At 50.6% G+C, this 16,777-nt stretch overlaps 1 protein-coding gene across 1 annotated transcript; it reads left to right on the forward strand.

Moving 5' to 3' along the window:
• Nucleotides 1–11,317: 11,317 nt before the first annotated feature.
• Nucleotides 11,318–16,454, forward strand: TMEM200B (transmembrane protein 200B). Its single transcript, XM_019512151.1, has one exon. It carries the CDS (start codon nt 14,507–14,509, stop codon nt 15,971–15,973), a length of 1,467 nt encoding a protein of 488 aa, XP_019367696.1. The 5' UTR covers nt 11,318–14,506; the 3' UTR covers nt 15,974–16,454.
• The last annotated feature ends 323 nt before the right edge of the window (nt 16,455–16,777 follow it).

Consider the following 16,777-nt stretch of genomic DNA (forward strand, 5'->3'; position numbering starts at 1 on the left):
GGCGGCTCCGCGCCGGTGAGTGGCGGGGCCCCGGGCGGGGGTGCAGGGGCTCCCGGGACCGGAGGGAGCCGAGCCCCGGCCGCGCTGTTGTCTCTCTCGGGGGGAGGGGAGAAGGTATTTTCCGCGGTGATTTCTTCCACATGTTTTCCCTCGCACCGTTTGCCCCGGCGCGGCGGCCTGGCCGGCTCTGCGCGGCGGCCCCACTTGTGGCATTTTGAGAGGAAATCCCGCTGTAGCCCCCTCTCCTAGATGAAGGAGCTAAGAGGACGGGGCAGGTCGCGGCTTTCTCTGGAAGGGAGAGGCCCGGATTTTACGCTTTTTGCTTGTCGAAAAGTTGAGCTCTGGAAACGTCTAGTTTTCGGGGGAGGGGGGGGAAGCCGCCCGTGCTTCTGGCTACCCGGCGGGCTGGTCTGGAGCTAGGCGGCCGCCTCCCCCCCCATGCTGTAACGAGTTAAGTGGCCATCTAACTGGCCTGCTCTCCTGCTTGTGAGAGGCTGGAGTTCATTTTCCAGCCATAGAGATGAGTTTAATTAGCAGAGCAAATCTGCTTAAAGCAGGCTGTGTAATTAGCAATCATCTCCTTTGCTGGAGCAGTGGAAAGAGTAATCTTACTTGGTGCAGAGCCCCACTTTGGAGAAGGGAAGGCCCCAAAGAAGTCAGGGGGAACTTGCTGTGGGGACCAGAAGGCGCTGGGTGACCAGGTCTCGCGTCCTCTGGTGTGGCAGGTGGGGGGGCCGCTCCCCAAGCGCCCGCCTTGCAGCTCAGTCTTCCCTCTGGAGCCTGCAGTACCCTCTGCTCTGATTTTTCTGGGTCACTTTGCAGTTTGGTTGTGTTACCTGTGTGCTCACTGCTTGCTCCAGTTCTGCTACTAGCTACAGGCTTCATCCTGGCTGAGGGACTAACCGTAGCACCCTTGAATGACTTTACCTCAACTTCCAGAATGAATTTATGGCAGAGCTGAGGGGAAAAACCAGCCCAGGAGTTCTGAATACGCCCCGCCGGCCCCAGCAGATAAATGCTCCATCCCTAAACCAGCCCACAGCAAACTGTGCTCCCCTTCAGGCACCTGTCCCTTCTTTACCTGTGATGTGCAGTGCTGAGCCTGGTAGCTCGGCTATGGTTTGGGTCACACAGCCAAAAAATGCACCGATACATAAAGTCCAGTTGGTTGCTAACCCACCGTCTGGGCTGGCCAGGCTGCTGCGTGGGTCAGCAGCATGCTCAGTGATTTGGTTACCCCTTGCAGGGCCAGTGGGGCCAGATATCTGCTGGAGCCCAGGGCATCTCCTGCCCTGGCATCCTGCAGCCGGCCTGTTTTCTTCGAGGTCCAAATTCTGTTCAGAATCCGTCGTCCTGCAGGAGCCCGTTCTGCAGGGAAACGTCCTGTGCATCTGCCCCTCCTGCTGGAAACAAATTGGGGTTACAGCTGCTGAGAGGACCTCAGAGCGAGGGAGAACCAGGTGCCAGGACACCTTGGCAGTGTCACTACCTTTCCGGCTGCTGGACCTCTATGGAGCATGCTTCTTGAAGCTCCTTCAGCCTGATACTGCAAGGTGCTGAGCACCCTCCTTCCCACTTGAAGAAGTGGGAGTTGAGAGCATATAACACCACAAAGGATCCGGTCCAGACATAGACAGATACAGGACACACTAACTCATCTGGACACTGCAACCCCCAACATGTTTCCGCAGATAGGTCATTATCTGGGCAGTATCTCTGTGCAAAACGCAGAGGGTTCGTAACGATGTCCTAGGGATGTATTTAGTTTCTTTCTTTCCTACTTTCCCCGTAAAGAAGAAGGATTGTTGTGCTTGGAGTTTTCTTTGTCTGCAATGGACTTTTGTTCCCTTGCAAAGAGCAAAGTGGCTGCTTGAGATAAAGTGGCCCCGTGTTTGATGAGGCCTGTCTTTCCCTCTCCTTTAAGCAAGCAGGATTTTCAGAGGAGGGCAGGGCCCTGTGATTAGGCCAGAGGACTGGGAATTGGGATCCTGTGTCCTGTTTTCCCTCTGTGGCTCAGTGAATCTGTATATTAGATGGGGATATTGTTTCTCAACCTTCTTGGCTGCGAAGTGCAGTGGGTTAACACCTAATGCAGATAAAGCCCTGTAGACCCTTGCTTGAAAGGTGCTGTGGAAAAATCAAATTAACTGAGTGATTAAAAAGAGCTCAGTTAATTTGGAGGCTACTCAGATGCTTTCTGCGTCAGGACATGACAGCATCAGGTTACATTGCTGATGATGGGCAGGGCCATAAGTATCACAACTGTCGTGACACTTGGACCAAGCCAAGACAGAGGCAATACTTAACAGGGAGCTGGTGATATGTAGTGAGCAATTACGTCCACTTTAGGGAGCTCTGGTTGAGAAAGACAAAGGTCTTTCTGTTTCTATTTCATTTTCTTTTTGATGGGACAGCGTTGATTTTCCTATGCAATGAAGAGAAGGAAGGGAATGAATAACAATGAGCTGCTTTGAAGGGTGCAAACTCCCATGGGAGGGGAGCACCGTTGTTCAAGGTAAGGATGCATCTCTAAAATTCAAGGGTTGGAGCTGAGCGACGGAAAATCAAGATTGAAAACCAGGCAAAGCTTGGGCTCTGCGACCCATGAGCATGCAGAGGACTCTGACTGGAGAAGTGTGCGAAATCCCTGCTGCTTGAGTTGCTTAAACCTGGACTAGACAAAGTACTGGAACAGATACAGTAGAGAGCAAGCCTGCATGAGCTCTGGGAGGTGAATTACAGATGAAAGAGGTCTCTTAGGTCACCTAACTTTGCTGTTAAGAGACTGCAGAGTTGAGTGGAAAGAGAAGCTGAGAGGACCAGATTCTGCAAACTTACTCACCTGGTTAAACCTTATTCACAGGAGCACTGGTGCTGAAGCCAAGGGCTGTGTGAAATCACTAAGCTAAAAGCTTCTGCTCAGTCTTCTGTCTTTTAGCAGCCTTGTCTGGTGATAACACACTTGTGGTGGGGGGCGGCTGTGATGATCCCCCCACTCGTGGTAAGGGTCAGCAGGCTACAGCAGACAGCAGAGTATGGAGCGGGTGAGGGGGCTGGCAGGTGTCCCTCAAGGGTCTCTAAGGTGGAGAGGACAGAGCTCCCCTTTTCCTCACCGGTCACTCCCAACTCTGCTACAAGTGCCATCCACGTGGTACCCGCAGATGGCACGCTCCCTGCTCCCTCCCTCCAGTGCTGCCTGGCTCCGAAGAGTCCCTGAACTATTGTTTAAGCAACTGAGACTCCCAGCACCTGGGGATTTTCCATCCCATGTCCAGTAATGGCCTCCACCTTCCTCCGAAGTGGCTCTGCCTCCTGTAGCCATTGCTCTGGCAACCGGTTCTGGATGCTGTCCAGTCGCTGGCCTGTTTCCTGAGGCATTTCATGGAGGAGGCCCAGCAGCTGCCCTGACACTGTCATTATCCCGCAGGGGTGTCGGGAGCGACGCGGCGTGTCTTCATTCACATTTTTGCAGATGCGGCGGCCTCTCTTGCTGGCTGCTGTTCTCACAGAAACGGAACAGGGCAGCAGAGAGAAGCTCCACCACACGTGGCTGGACGGCAGCTCTGTCCTCTCCACGTGGCCTTTTATTGCTTCAGACCTTTGAAATGCCATTTGGCTTTGGTGGGTGGGCAGCCGTGGGCGCACGGACCGGGGGGAAGCTTGCATCCACGCTGTGCCCTGCCCAGGTCACCTCTGTTCTCACCTGAAGTGACTGTCTCAGGGGTGAGAGGAGCATCTGTGCCCTCAGGTTATTTACTGCTGGTTGTGGGTGGGCTTTTCTCAGGAGGGACGCTCGCTTGACTCCCTACATGTATTTGGTGCCAGCTTCCATCCAGTTCTTGGGGCTTCTGGCGTCAGTTGGCAACTTACTCTGGATTTGTCCTTTCGTCGTGGCGGTCAGTACTAGCCCAGCTGGCCACTTCCTCAGAGAGGTGAAGGGCTGAGTGAACTCGCCCTTCAGACTCTGCAAGTCAAGGTTAAGGCCTGTTGTTGGCTTGTGCGGATGAAGCCGGGCCTGGCCTCGGCCCTGCTGTTTCTGTGCTGGGGAGGAGTTGCTCCAGGGACACGATCCTGCACCTCAGCCGTGCTGCCTTTGCGGAGAATATGAGCACCCACCTTTTTGCCCCCCTCCCCAGCACTGGTAGGGCTGGGTGGTTAAAAATGAAAAGGAATTATTTTTAACCATCATGTCTCAGTGCAGACTGTAATTATGATTCTTCATCACCTTCCAGAGTGGGTGGACTCCGGGGTTGGTTGTCATAGCTTGCATGGTGCAGCGCTCCCCGTCCCCTCCCAACAGCCATGAGCTGGTGTACAAGTGTCTCTGATGCCAAGTCTGCTGTTTCCCACGTAGGAATGAGTGGGTGGAAGGAAACACGATGGTGGAGGTAGTTCTGCACCTGTCTCAGGGCCAAGGATCATGGGGTGGAAGGTGAATACTAGATATACTTTTCTGCATGCCGTACTTACTTGGGACCCTCTCAAGCTCCTCTCCGAGATACTTTGTGTCTGGATGGATTAGGTCTTGCATGTGTGATGCAGTCTTGCAAAAGCTCCATCCACCTCCATTGGCTTGGTCAAGGTTGGAGTGGGCCCGGGGCTCTGACACGTTCTCCCCATGCTTGTCTTGAGAAGACATCCAAAATGGTGTGGATGCTGTTCTGCCTGCCCCATTACTGGGCTGAAAGGGGCCTGAATCATAACTTTAAAAAAGCATTACATGTATTACAGTCAAAGCTGATTATGACTTACATGGCAGTTGTAATTTAGCACTTGACACGGTCACAGCACTTTCCAGTCCCTCAAGTCCAGCTTGTGAAGGGGTGAGGACAGTTGTCACCTCTTCCCTAGGGTACAGGAAGAAATTAAGCGACTCACTTAAAACTCTAGGTTAGGACAGTATCAGAGCTGTGAGCTGAATTCAGGAGAGCCAGTGCTGTGAATACTGCAGAGGGAGAGAGAGGAATTAAAATTGGGATAGATAAACCTTCTATGCAACATTTCTTACAATCTTGTCTGTGCTAGTTCAAAGCTTAGTCAGAGAGAGAGAGTTAAGCACCCATTTTGGAGATCCAGACTGGAGCTCTGTTTGGCGGATGAAGAGAGATTAAGGGGGACTCCTTTCTCTCCTGAGGTTTCATCCCCTCAGACTGATCCAGACTCCTCTCTTCTTCTGTCCAAGGCTCTGAGTGGATTGGACTCCGGCTCACTCAGCCCAATAGAGCCGTTTTCAACACATGCTTGCAGTATTGCAAACCCCATGATTTGAAAATCGTGAGTCAGCTTCCTCCCCAAAATCATAACATTTAAAAAAAATAATTACTTCAGGGTGCCTTTATGTGCCATCAGTTTCTTGAACCTGTAAGATGCACTCAGGTCACATTTCTCTCTCTCTCTTTCAGGGTTTTTTGTTTTTTGGTTGTTTTCCTTATTTCCACTTAAAACTAAGAGTCTTTTTTTCTTTTGGCTGAAGGCTGAATTGGTCCCGAATTCCAGATCGACTGAGCTGAGCTCAGTCGTTCGAATCTGTGTGGCTCTGGCACTGGGCAAGTCTCCACCCTCCCATACCCATCAATCTGAGACTGCAGATACTCCCCGATCCATGGCAGGCATCCTCTGCGCAGGCCCCAAGCCCTGAGGCATTGGAGTTCAGATGCCCCTTAGTCATGCTTGCTCCTAGCCAAAAACCTAAAGGAGTAAGCCAGAGGGAAAGCGCAAACACAGTTCCCCCATTACCACAAAATTGTACAGTCAAGTTTCCTGCATTTGGGAAACTTGCAGGGGTCAAAACCAAAAACTAAGAGTCTTGCAGTCAGTATCATAAGAGCTGGCACTGTTGAGGGCTGGAGCAGCGTCTGGGCCTAGCCTTGGGGAACATAGGTCACCTCGTTTGGTCTGGGGTTCTGCAAAGTAAGTGGTCACCACATTAGCGATGGGGTTGCATGTACAGAAAGAGTGTGAGCTTGCAAGACTGGAGGTTCCCTGTATTGCTGCTTCCAGAGCAAAAGCATCTGCAATGCCTTTCCCTCCTGCAGGAAAGCACAGATCCTGCCTTCCTGGCCCGCAAAGTTCTGTAAATGCCTAATTTCCCTGTGCCTCTTGCGCTGTCCAGGGGCAAGTCTCGGGACTGACTGGGTGAGCAGCAGCTCTGCAGAAAAGGAACTGGGGGTTACAGTGGACAGTAAGGTAAATATGAGCCAACAGTGTGCCCTGATTGTGAAAAAGGCTAACAGCATACTGAGCTGCATTGGTAGGAGCATTGCCAACAGATCAACAGAAATGATTATTCCCCTCTATTCGGCACTGGTGAGGCCACATCTGGAGTACTGCGTCCACTTTTGGGGCCCCTGCTACAGAAAGGATGTGGACAAATTGGAGAGAATCCAGCGGAGGGCAATAGAAATGGTTTGGGGGCTGTGGCACATGACTTTTGAGGACAGGCGGAAGGAACTGGACTGACTTAGTCTGAAGAAGAGAAGACTGAGAGAGGATTTAATAGCAGCCTTCAGCTACCTGAAGGTGGTTTGAAAGGGGATGGAGCTGAACTGTTCTTAGTGGTAGTACATAATAGAACAAGGAGTGATGGTCTTAAGTTGCAGCAAGGGAAGTTTAGGTTAGATACTAGGATATTTCTCACTAGGAGGGTAGTAAAACACTGGAGCAGGTTACCCAGAGAGGTGGTGGAAGCTCCATCCTTGGAGGTTTTTAAGACCCAGCTACACAAAGCTTTGGCTGGGATAATCTAGCTGGGGGTTTCAGCAGGGGGTTAAACTAGATGACCTCCTGCAGTCCCTTCCTGCCCTGATTTTCTGTGATTCTAAGTCGCTGTTCTGCTACGGTACAGTTAGGGAGAGGCTCTGAAAGACTCCATTGAAAAGCAGATGTCACATCAGAGCACATCTGATCTAGGTGTGTTTGTTGCAGAGACAGCCTCAGAGGTGGATGGATCCAGAAATGGTGGCAGAGTAGTACAGCGAACGAGTGTCCTGTCTGGGCTTCAGGGAAAAGCCACGTGGTGCAGAGCACCTGCGACAGATCCGTGAGTCCTGTTCTGCCAGTATCGTTACAGGGGGGTTCCTGTGAAAGCCTCCTTCCATATCTGGAGATCTCTGTGTCCCAGGAGTGCAGCATGGGAGGGATGAGGGACTGGGGAATACATTTAAACAGAAATGAATTTTGGGACTTAGTTCAAGGAGAAAACAGCAAACATGTAGACCAGGGGCAGGAAATTATTTTGGGCAGAGGGCCACTTACTGAGTTTCAGCAAGCCATCGAGGGCTGCATGACAGGTAGCCCAGGGCAGATTAATATTAATTTTCTACATTTTTTAGGGGCCCTGTGGGCCGAATAGAATGGTCTGGCAGGCCGCATCCGGCCCCCAGGCCACATTTTGCCCTCCCCTGATGTAGACTCTACTTCTAAAACAGTGGGAGACGATCTGTTTGGGATGCATACCACAAATTAAGTGCCACACCCTCCCCAAGAGCCACTCCGATCTCCTTCCCCTCCCCAATCTGCTGCTCTGCTTTCTGCTCCCCATCATGTGTTCCCTGTCTGGTTTGCTGCTCCTTTTTCTACTTCCTGTCTTATCTGCAATTATGCTACCTGCCCCCTTCCTGATCTGCTGCATGTCTCACAGAAGCTGCCTGTGCCATTTGTGTCACTTGTGCTACAGGTTGGCCACCCCTGTTCTCAAGCATCTGCTGTGTAGATGACAGCCCCATACCTGGCATAGTGAGAGGAAAATTTTTAAAGGAGCCTGAGCAATATGTTTTGCTGCAGCTGCCTCTTCGGTGCAGCAACAAGATGAATACAACCACCCTTGTTTCTCAAGCAGTTTTCTGAGTCAGAGACGCAAGGCACATGTGGCACTGAGCACAGAGTGGACCGAGACAGACTCCTTTGAAAGGGAGGGAATTCCTCCAACCCTTGCTGCTGTTTGGGATTTTAGCAAGGGATTCTCAAGGGTCTCCTTTAGCCAGGTCCTAGGAGCTGGCCTGTCTGCTCTTAGGACTGTGCTTTTGGCTGCTGGGAGAAGCATAAAGGTAACCAGGAGCTCCTGTTCCTCAGCCCAAGCCCTCATGTAGGTCACCTGCAGTGCAGTAGTTCTAACCCTTTTTTAGACTCAAGTCCCCTCTTGGAAAATGTCAGCTCTTAGTTTTCCCTTGTTTCTTGACTACAGAAAAATAATAGAGCAATTCTTCTGTTGCAAAGGATTTGGAAAGACCACAAGAGGCCAAAATGTTTTTAACACCATGGGTTCTTATTTGAAATCTCTGGGTTTATCTAGTGAATCATGTTTGCACACCACCTAAGACTGGTAACGTTGCATGGCACCCTACAGCACTCTTGAAAGGATCTCAAGATACCTCAGGGTGCAGCATCACTCTGGTTGAGAATCAAAGGTCTAGTGGTTGGAGCAGGGGATTAAGGAGTAGGAGTTAATGCTGCAGGGGAGATCCGAGTCTCTCCTGAGGGGAAGAAGAAGTCTTGTGTCTCTGCTTCTTGTGTTTAGAGCGCAGGAATGGGATCCCAGAGTCCTGAGATCCTTTCCCAGCCCTTCCACTGCCTTGCAGCACAGCCTTGGAGAAGTCATTTCCCCTCTCCGTGCCTCAGTTTCTCCATGTGTAAAATGTGACTCATGGTACTTCTTTGGCTCATGTGGGTGATGATGAGATCATCAGATGTGAAAGGTCCTTTAGAAGTTTCTAATGCAGCATGCAGAGTTTCTGTTTGAACTCTGAAACTGCCAGAGGGATACACTCAAAATGAATGTGCCTTTGAATAAACCTGACCAGCTGCATGCAGCTTTGCACACCCAGGCATGTGGCACTATCGCCATCAAGAATCAAGCACCTCCAGGCATGTCTGGGGGTGCTGGGGGATGTATAATATAGTGCATCTGCATAGAATCGTCTCCCATCTCCCATGTACTTTGTATCTAAGTTTGTTTTTGCAAGATCCTACTAGGTTCGTTTCTGAATTCTAGGAAAGTGTGTGTGTGTGTGTGTGTGTGTGTGTGTGTACGTGTAGGGGACCAGGAGAGGGGTTTTGAGGGGAGCTATCAGTATGCCTCAGTGATGGGGGGATTAGAGAAATAGTTCTGATTTTTTTAATGAAAGGCTTATTGCAAGGATTGGAAACAATTTCTCAACTCCCCGTTTAGCAGCCAAGCAGTCATCTCACTCTATAATGCTAATGACATTTACATTTCTATAGCATCTTTCATCCTCTGGGACCCCAAAACCTTCATAGTCTGCCAACATTCAGCCCTGGTGAAATGCAGCTGCTTCTGGGGTGGAGGCAGAGGCCAATTAGCTACCAGCAAATGGCAAAAGGGGGAACTTTCAATTTGAGGACACAGGAACAATCTGCTGCTTGTACCGGAAGCATTGTGGGATCCCTCCTGTCCATGCAGAGCCAACAGGACCTCAGTCTCTGTCTTTTATATTTAGCAAACTTTTGCGCTGTTGCTAAAATATTGAATTAATCAATTAAGTCGCGTGTCAGAGTCTGGGAGTTTTAGGATTTGACGGCAATGTTGGATTTTTTTTTTTTTTTTTGAAAGAAGCTTATGTAACCGTTGGGGATTCTATTAATAAAAATAATGGTTCTGAACTCCGGGAACAGCCATCTCTGTCAATGAGCACTAAATGCTCAAACTTTGAAAAACATGCAGCGCTCATGCTTTTTGTTGGTGCCACCTCAGCTAAGCGGAGGTGCCTTTGAGGCAGGAAGTGTGGTAGGTGGATGGGCAATAGCGGAGGAGAAGACCAAGTCACCTGAATGCATTTGTGGGGGGGGGGAGAAGGCAGGGGAGTTCCTGGTTGTCTGTTTAGTGGCATGATCAGTTTTATAACAAACAGCCCGGGAGACCTAGGGATGCATAAGTGCTGGTGGGGGGGGGGCACAGCTCTGTGCCACTGCCACCCTCACTGCTGCTGGGCGTTGGGTGACACACCTGCTTTCTACCTGTCCAGAGTGCCCTGCTGCATCCAGCTGCTTTGTAGACCGAATGTGTTGTGCACTGTCAGCTCCCAGGCAGCCTGTCCTAGTTGTAGATGAGGTGCTGTGGTGCAGTGTGGAAGGGAGGATAGTTCAACACTGCCCAAGCTGTCCTGGCCTGTAGTTGAATGTTGGCCTTTGTCCTCCACAGCTGTTCGGCTGGCTTCTCGCACCGGCACTTGACAGACATCTGGTTCCATTACACAGGCCATTTACCCTTTTCTCAACTAGCTGCTGTTCCCATCCATTCTGGTGCTGAAGCTTTTAAAGTGCATGCTGCAGGAGAAAAGTCATGGACCTGACCCAAAGCCCACTGAAGCCAGTGGAAGTTTGAATTAGACCTGACATGAGTAGCAGCACAAGGACAAGGTGCCTTCCCACAAAGATGGATACATGAAACGTCATGATAATCTCTCTAGCACAATCACAGCTTCTAATAACCTCAGTTCCCCAAGTCAGCGTTTTTGACACCAGTCATTTCCAGTAATGAAAGGTGGGAATAACGAGCCGGTCCACACTGAACACAGGTAAATTTAAGTCCAGAGTTGAAGGGCGACCCTTGGAGTGAGAGTCAGTTCGGTGTGCTGGTTGCCTTGTCCCTGAGCAATTATAGCCAGTTGCCCTGAAAAGCAGCTGGCCCTCTGTGTTACTGTTCTGCAGGAGGACCATAAGGGGCTTAAGGGAAGCAAAACGAGCTAGGCAGGGAATGAAGTTCAAAGAGACGCTGTCATGGCTGGCAGCCAGAAATAAGGCCTGACCGTTGCGTGCATTAACCGTGAGGTTGTGCGGGAAATTTACAGGAATCCTTTTGCCTGGAACTTCTGGGAAAGGATTACATGCTAGGGAGTGGTTTTCACTTGACCCTACAGCAGCCAAAACTTATATCAAAGTGGCTTTGCAAACTTCGTGGGGCATGGAGAATTTTTTTTTTTTTAAATATTCAAGTAGGCAGAAGGACACTAAAAAGGTTTTAATGTAACATTTTACAGGTAGGTCACATCTACAATTTAGGGATGTAAATGTCATTAAAAAAATATCCGTTGCCTCTCCTCTAATTATATCGGTTAAACAGTTAACCCGTCACACACACCAAGTCCAGGCCAGGGGGATGTGGAGCCCTAGGCTGGTGCCTGTCCTGCCCTGGTGCAGGAGAGAGGCTGCAGCCACCTGCTCCGAGCAGCGCAGGGAACTGGGGCTGTGCACTGACCTGCTCAGACACAGTTGCTGCTGGGAGCTGCCCTGCCTCGTCCCCTCTTGCCCTGGGAGGGAGGTAGCAGGTAACAGGGCTGGGGATGGATTAAACTTTTATCTCCCTCCAGCTGGTTTCCAGCACTTGTGAAGAAGCAGCTAATGGTTTAATTGACAAGTCATTAGACCTGCTGTTTTTCTCTTTAACCTCATAGACTATGGGTACTAGTTATCCCTCATCCCTTCTCCTCCTTTCTCTTTCCCTCCTGCCTGTTCTGCCACCTTCCTAAAACCAGAGGCACCGCACCACTTCCCTGCCCTACTGGATTGCACATTACCTGCATTACAGGTATAACTGTTCTTATCATTTAAATGATTAACCTTTCACATCCCTACTAAGATTGTAAGGGTAGTTGCTGTCCATCGAGGGCTGAAGACAATGTAATATAAATAAAGGGTCATGGAGGAAAAGGAACTATAATCTCTGGGATGCATTAGGGAAGATTTAAAACACTGGGTAACTTCACCCAGTAGCAGAGATTTGGAGGGAGAAAATCACACTCATTTTGGGACTGACTCCATAGCTTGAGGTGACTGTTTATAGTGCCTGTTCTTGCAATAAAAGATTTAACAGTGTGTTTCAAATGCACATTTAAAATCTCACTCATCAGTGGGCTGTGGATTTTTTTCTCCCTCTAAATCTTGCTTGTTCAAATTGTCAAGCTTGACAGCCCTGTACCAGGAGCACACTGTCATCATGAAACTTGTGTATTTAATTCCTTCCTTGTGATACCAATAGCACCTTAAGATGATTAAAGCTGGAAGAATCCTTGCATTTAATTTCCTTTCTCCCGGTTATGCTGTTTGCTGGATCTGCGCTTCATTCAGTGGAATTAAATGGGTTGCCTTTCTTCCCTGCATGTGTTGTATCAATTTTACTTTCTGGCTTTAGACCTACAGTTGTGATTTAGAAGCACAGTCACTTTAACCTCATTCAAGTAACACAACTTGGAGCATGTCCACGCTGCAGTTTTTCTGCCTTTCACAGCCATGGCACATCCACACTTCCCATGCTGTGTGTTTGTATTGATGCATTGTGGGAAATTCTGGGCAGCTTTCCCGTCCTGCCTCAGCAAGACATCGAGCATGCCCAGAATTGCAGGCGGTGGGGCAGCGCACTCTGGGATGCCCCATGACAGCTAGAGAAGGGAGGAAAGAGGCTTCGCCAAGTCCATTACATTGGCACAGTGAAGGGGTTGTTTGCAAGCCACAAAAACGTAGCATCCCGACCCAGTCAACAGGAGCACAGCCATGTGCCAGCTTGGTCCTCCAAGTGTTTGCTGCTGTAGCACCTAACCAACAGTTCTCCATGCAGCGGATGAACACAAACTGACCTAGAGTCAACCCGTGTTGCTCATTGGTCAAGGGCTGGTAAGCTGTAACATGCTTTCAATCCATGATAGGGGGAAAAAATGTTCCTCCGCTTTTTTAATGTGGAAAATGCCTTTTTTGATTGCTTGGGGGTTTGCTTTGGTTGCTTCTGGCAAAAACATGAGCCACTGCAGCTCAGCCGGTGCCTATTTGCTAACACAGCAGCATACTCCCAGGCCCCATAACAACTCTCTTTCAAGTCGGTATGGGCAACTGCTAGGGCCTGGTCAGCTCGTTCAGCCAGCTCTATAACTGACCTAGAAAATGGGCTCTGCTGCTTCATATTTAACAAAGAACTGCTGAGTAATATGTACCCAGGAAGGTATTTTTGTTATGCAAGAGGCACAAATTCCTGGAAACAGGGATTTTGAGATCATCACATTCCTTCAGTGTAGGAATTTGCATTGAACCCCCCCCAAAAAACACTAGGAGCTAATTCAGGACCACCAGAAAACACCGCAGTGTGTGACAGAAGGGAAGCCTGCTAGGCTGGTTTCATTCCCCAGGCTGAGCAAAGATCGAGGAGTAAACAGCAGATCCAGAGCTCAGTGAAACAGACTCTTAACCTTCTCTCAGCTGGAGTGATCCCCAAGCCTCCTCCTGACAATGTCTCTTTAATTAGAAAAGAGCTTTTCCTCTCGCCCACTGATCTGGTGCGTGACGCCCGCACACAGAGTTAATTACGAGGCTTGGCTAAACGTCTCCGCACGCAGACCCCTGCCTCGCTGCACCAAGCTACTCCCTGTGCGTCTTTCACGATGCATCAGCTTCCTTTGACAAACTTCACCGCCAGCCCCGTGAACCTGCAGGGGAACAGGGGCCGGATTGTGCCCTGCTTCCGGCATCTGTGCTAAAGCAGCCTGCTGAGCGTGGGACGCAGCACCTCTTGAATTAGTGATAGTTGCTCGTGATTTATGAAAGCTCGTGGCCGAATGAACAGACACCCAGCTCAGCAGCAGTTCCTAATGATAATGCTGAGCATTATTTTTTAAATCCTTGTTTTGATAGCAAACAGAGCAAACAGGTGACCATGCAGCTCCCAAGTCCCTCTGCTGTTTTGGTGAGGCTTTTCCAACCCCACCCCTGGCAAAGTCATTTTCCAGGCCACCCAGAGGAAGAGGGTTGCTGGCAAGGCATGAAGGCTGAGAGTTGGGAAAGCTAAGTTTTGATCTGTACAAACTCAACTGCAAGGCTTTCAGACCAGTCGCTTCCTTCTCCGTGCCTCAGTTTTCCTAGCTGTCAAATCAGGTGGAATAATTATAGGTGCCACTCAGGGAGGCTAAATTGCTTAGTGTTTGTAAGGTCCTTTGACATCCTGAACAGGACAAAATGAAATCCCATTTCCTTCCTTAGGCAAAAGTTGACATGGCTCTAGTGCTAACACTGCCCTCAATATGACCGGTTAAACGTGGCTGCATCTCTCCTGTCAAAACAGTGTGTGTGCATGCACTCCACTTGTACAGAAAGCCATTTACACAGGCACAAAGAGGCACGTGTACCCATAGTCCTTCTCAGAGCCCTTTGGGAGAGGGGCTGTCATCTTGTCCTGTGTCAGGATAGCAGGTAGCACACTGGAGCCCTCAACATTTAGGTGCCTGGAGGAACAGGACCAATAAAGAAGTAGATCATTAGGTGTCAGCTCACTACTTGTGGGTGTGGATTGGGCCCCTGGGTTTGAAAGACCCACCCTGGCAGGTCAGCCACTGTCCAGCTCCTGAGTGAGAGTATGAGAAATGACTACAGGAAAACTTAGAGAAGAGAGAAAGGCAGAGGAAGGTAAAAAGGCTGAATGTGAGCTAATCTCAGCCAAGCCCCATTTTGCTTCCCACTGGTACTGTGTTGTCTCCCTTTTTTGCAACAGAGGCCCAGTGCTCCTAGGTGTATGTGGGATGTGAGCCCTCCTCCTGCACTGCCCACTAGTGATTTCTTCTGTTCATCTATTTTTTTTTTCCCTCCTGACCCTGTAGAAAGACCCAACAACGGGAGCGCAATGACGGCGGGGAGTGCTGAAGCCGTGGGAGCCATGAAGAGCCAGGACACTCTGGAGAACAAGCCGCCGGGACCTGCCCCTCCTTCCCGGCGGCATGGCCGGAGGAGGCGGCGCAAACCTCCGCCGGAGCTGACTGTGAAGGGGCAGCTGCGGATGCGCTCACCCTCAGGGGCCTTTGTGATTGTGGGCATCTCCGTGGTCCTGGTTGGCATGACAATTGCTGTTGTGGGTTACTGGCCTCACCGGAGCACATCTGTAGCAGGATCTGGGGCCAGCTCAGGGAACTCCAGCAGCACGGGGGGCATCAGGAGAGAAGTGAAGGCACCTGCCCACTCGCACCACCTCTCCTATACTGAGAAGCTGAAGCTCATTGGCCCTGTCATCATGGGCATTGGCCTGTTCATTTTCATCTGCGCCAACACCATGCTGTACGAGAACAGGGACATGGAGACCCGCCTGCTGATGCAGAAGGGCCTCTATGCCATGACCCTGGGCCTCCCGCAGGTGTCAAGCCCAGAGGAGAGGTACTTCCAGCGGAGGACTAGCCTGCCCATCCTCAAGGCCAACGCGGAGTGCGTGGAGGGTTGCTACGAGGTGGATCTCTCCTCTAGTGGGTTCCAGTCCTGTTCCAGCCCTGGGAACAAATGGGCTGACTGCTATGGACCTAACAAGCTCCAGACGACGGCCCAGCTGCTCCATCACAAGGGCCATTCCCCTGCCATCTCCCTCCTCAGCATCCACTCGGGTTCTGGCAACTCCATGGAAGGGAACCTCAATCTGTCCTTTGCTTATGGGGCTGAGTCAGTAATTTCCTCAGCTGTCAACACTCTGCCGCTTCCCGTCATCAAGCTAAACAACTGCCTCCCGAAAAAACAGGCTGTAGCTCAGGGGGCAGGGAAGGAAGGGGAGGGCAGTCCAGCTAAGGCACCTGCTGAGCTGCCGAGGCACTTGTGGACACCCTTGCCTAGTGACAGCAGTGTGTTTCCCAAAAATGATCTCCAGGGCAGCCACGTGGTGGTCAATATGGACGTTGGGCCTCCCCCTGTCCCAGCCAGTGAGGAGCTCCTGCCCCCCAAATGCACTAAGAAAGAGTTCAGTTCAGATGTACAATTCCATAACCCCGGTCACTCCAAGTCCCTGGACCTTGGTAGGCCTGGAGTGCTGCTCGTGGCGCCAATCAAAGACCGGAAGAACAGGAGTTGGCCTCGACTTGACCAGATCAGCCTCGTAGGCTATGCCAAACTGGAAAGCACAGGCGAGTCCTCAGATCGGTTGTTGGAGCAAACAGAGCAGCAGAGCAGGGATGAGCCCAGGCCAAGCTCTTGGCAGGTGGGCACAGAGCTGGGTACTGGAGTGTGACTCCAGCAACAGACTGGTGACGTGTATTAAACCTTCCTGTCCCTTTTTTTACTGTGTCACTTCTGGGGCTGGTGAGGACACTTGTTTTTAAGTGGACATCATAATGGTGACTGGGAGGCCAGCTTGCCATCAGCCTAGCTGCAGCACAGGCCTGCTGCTCCTTAGGAAAGGGATGTTTCTCTCCTCTCCAGAGTGCTGCTGTATTGACCAGTTTCTCCATGGATGGTCCTGGCCTTGCTTTAGAAGTCCCTCTACCTGCGTGTTTTATCAGGGAATCCTTGCTTGAAAACTGAATGAAAATTCCAGTAAAAAGGGAAGGCGGGGTGGGGATCCCTGGTGTACAACTCCAGCGGCATCCTTTCTTACAGTCACTTGGCAGGGCTGTGGTGAGGCTCAGGCTGCTTCCCCATGCTGCTAGGAGGCTAGCTGGCCAGGGGCTTGCCGAGCCTAACGAGGTCATTAAATGTTATCTTATTACCCCAAAGATGTTGAGTTGATAATTTTGCCTGGTCAGTGTTTGGGGACGTTTTGTGGCTGGTTTCTGCTGATGTCCCCTCCCAAAAGTCCCTTTTTCTGTTGATGTGCTTGCATTGTCTGAGCAGTCCTGGCAGAAGACAGTTCTGTGGAAGATCTCTGGGGTGTCGCTGCTGCTGCTCAGCCGCTGCCATTGTGATCTGCTTAATCTGAGGAAGCACAGGTTGTGTTTCTGCTGTCTCATTGGGACCCCATCAACTTTCACAGTGGTGTTTGCTTATATCAGCTTTGAATTTGTCCCTTGAGAAATCAGGGGAAAGTAATGTGGGG

Source organism: Gavialis gangeticus, unplaced genomic scaffold (assembly GCF_001723915.1).
Source record: "Gavialis gangeticus isolate Ggan-Ray unplaced genomic scaffold, GavGan_comp1, whole genome shotgun sequence".
Lineage (NCBI taxonomy): Eukaryota > Metazoa > Chordata > Crocodylia > Gavialidae > Gavialis > Gavialis gangeticus.

Excerpts from the sequence above, each read along its gene's own strand:
- TMEM200B (XM_019512151.1), top strand. The coding sequence starts at position 14,507 with ATGTGGGATGTGAGCCCTCCTCCTGCACTGCCCACTAGTGATTTCTTC.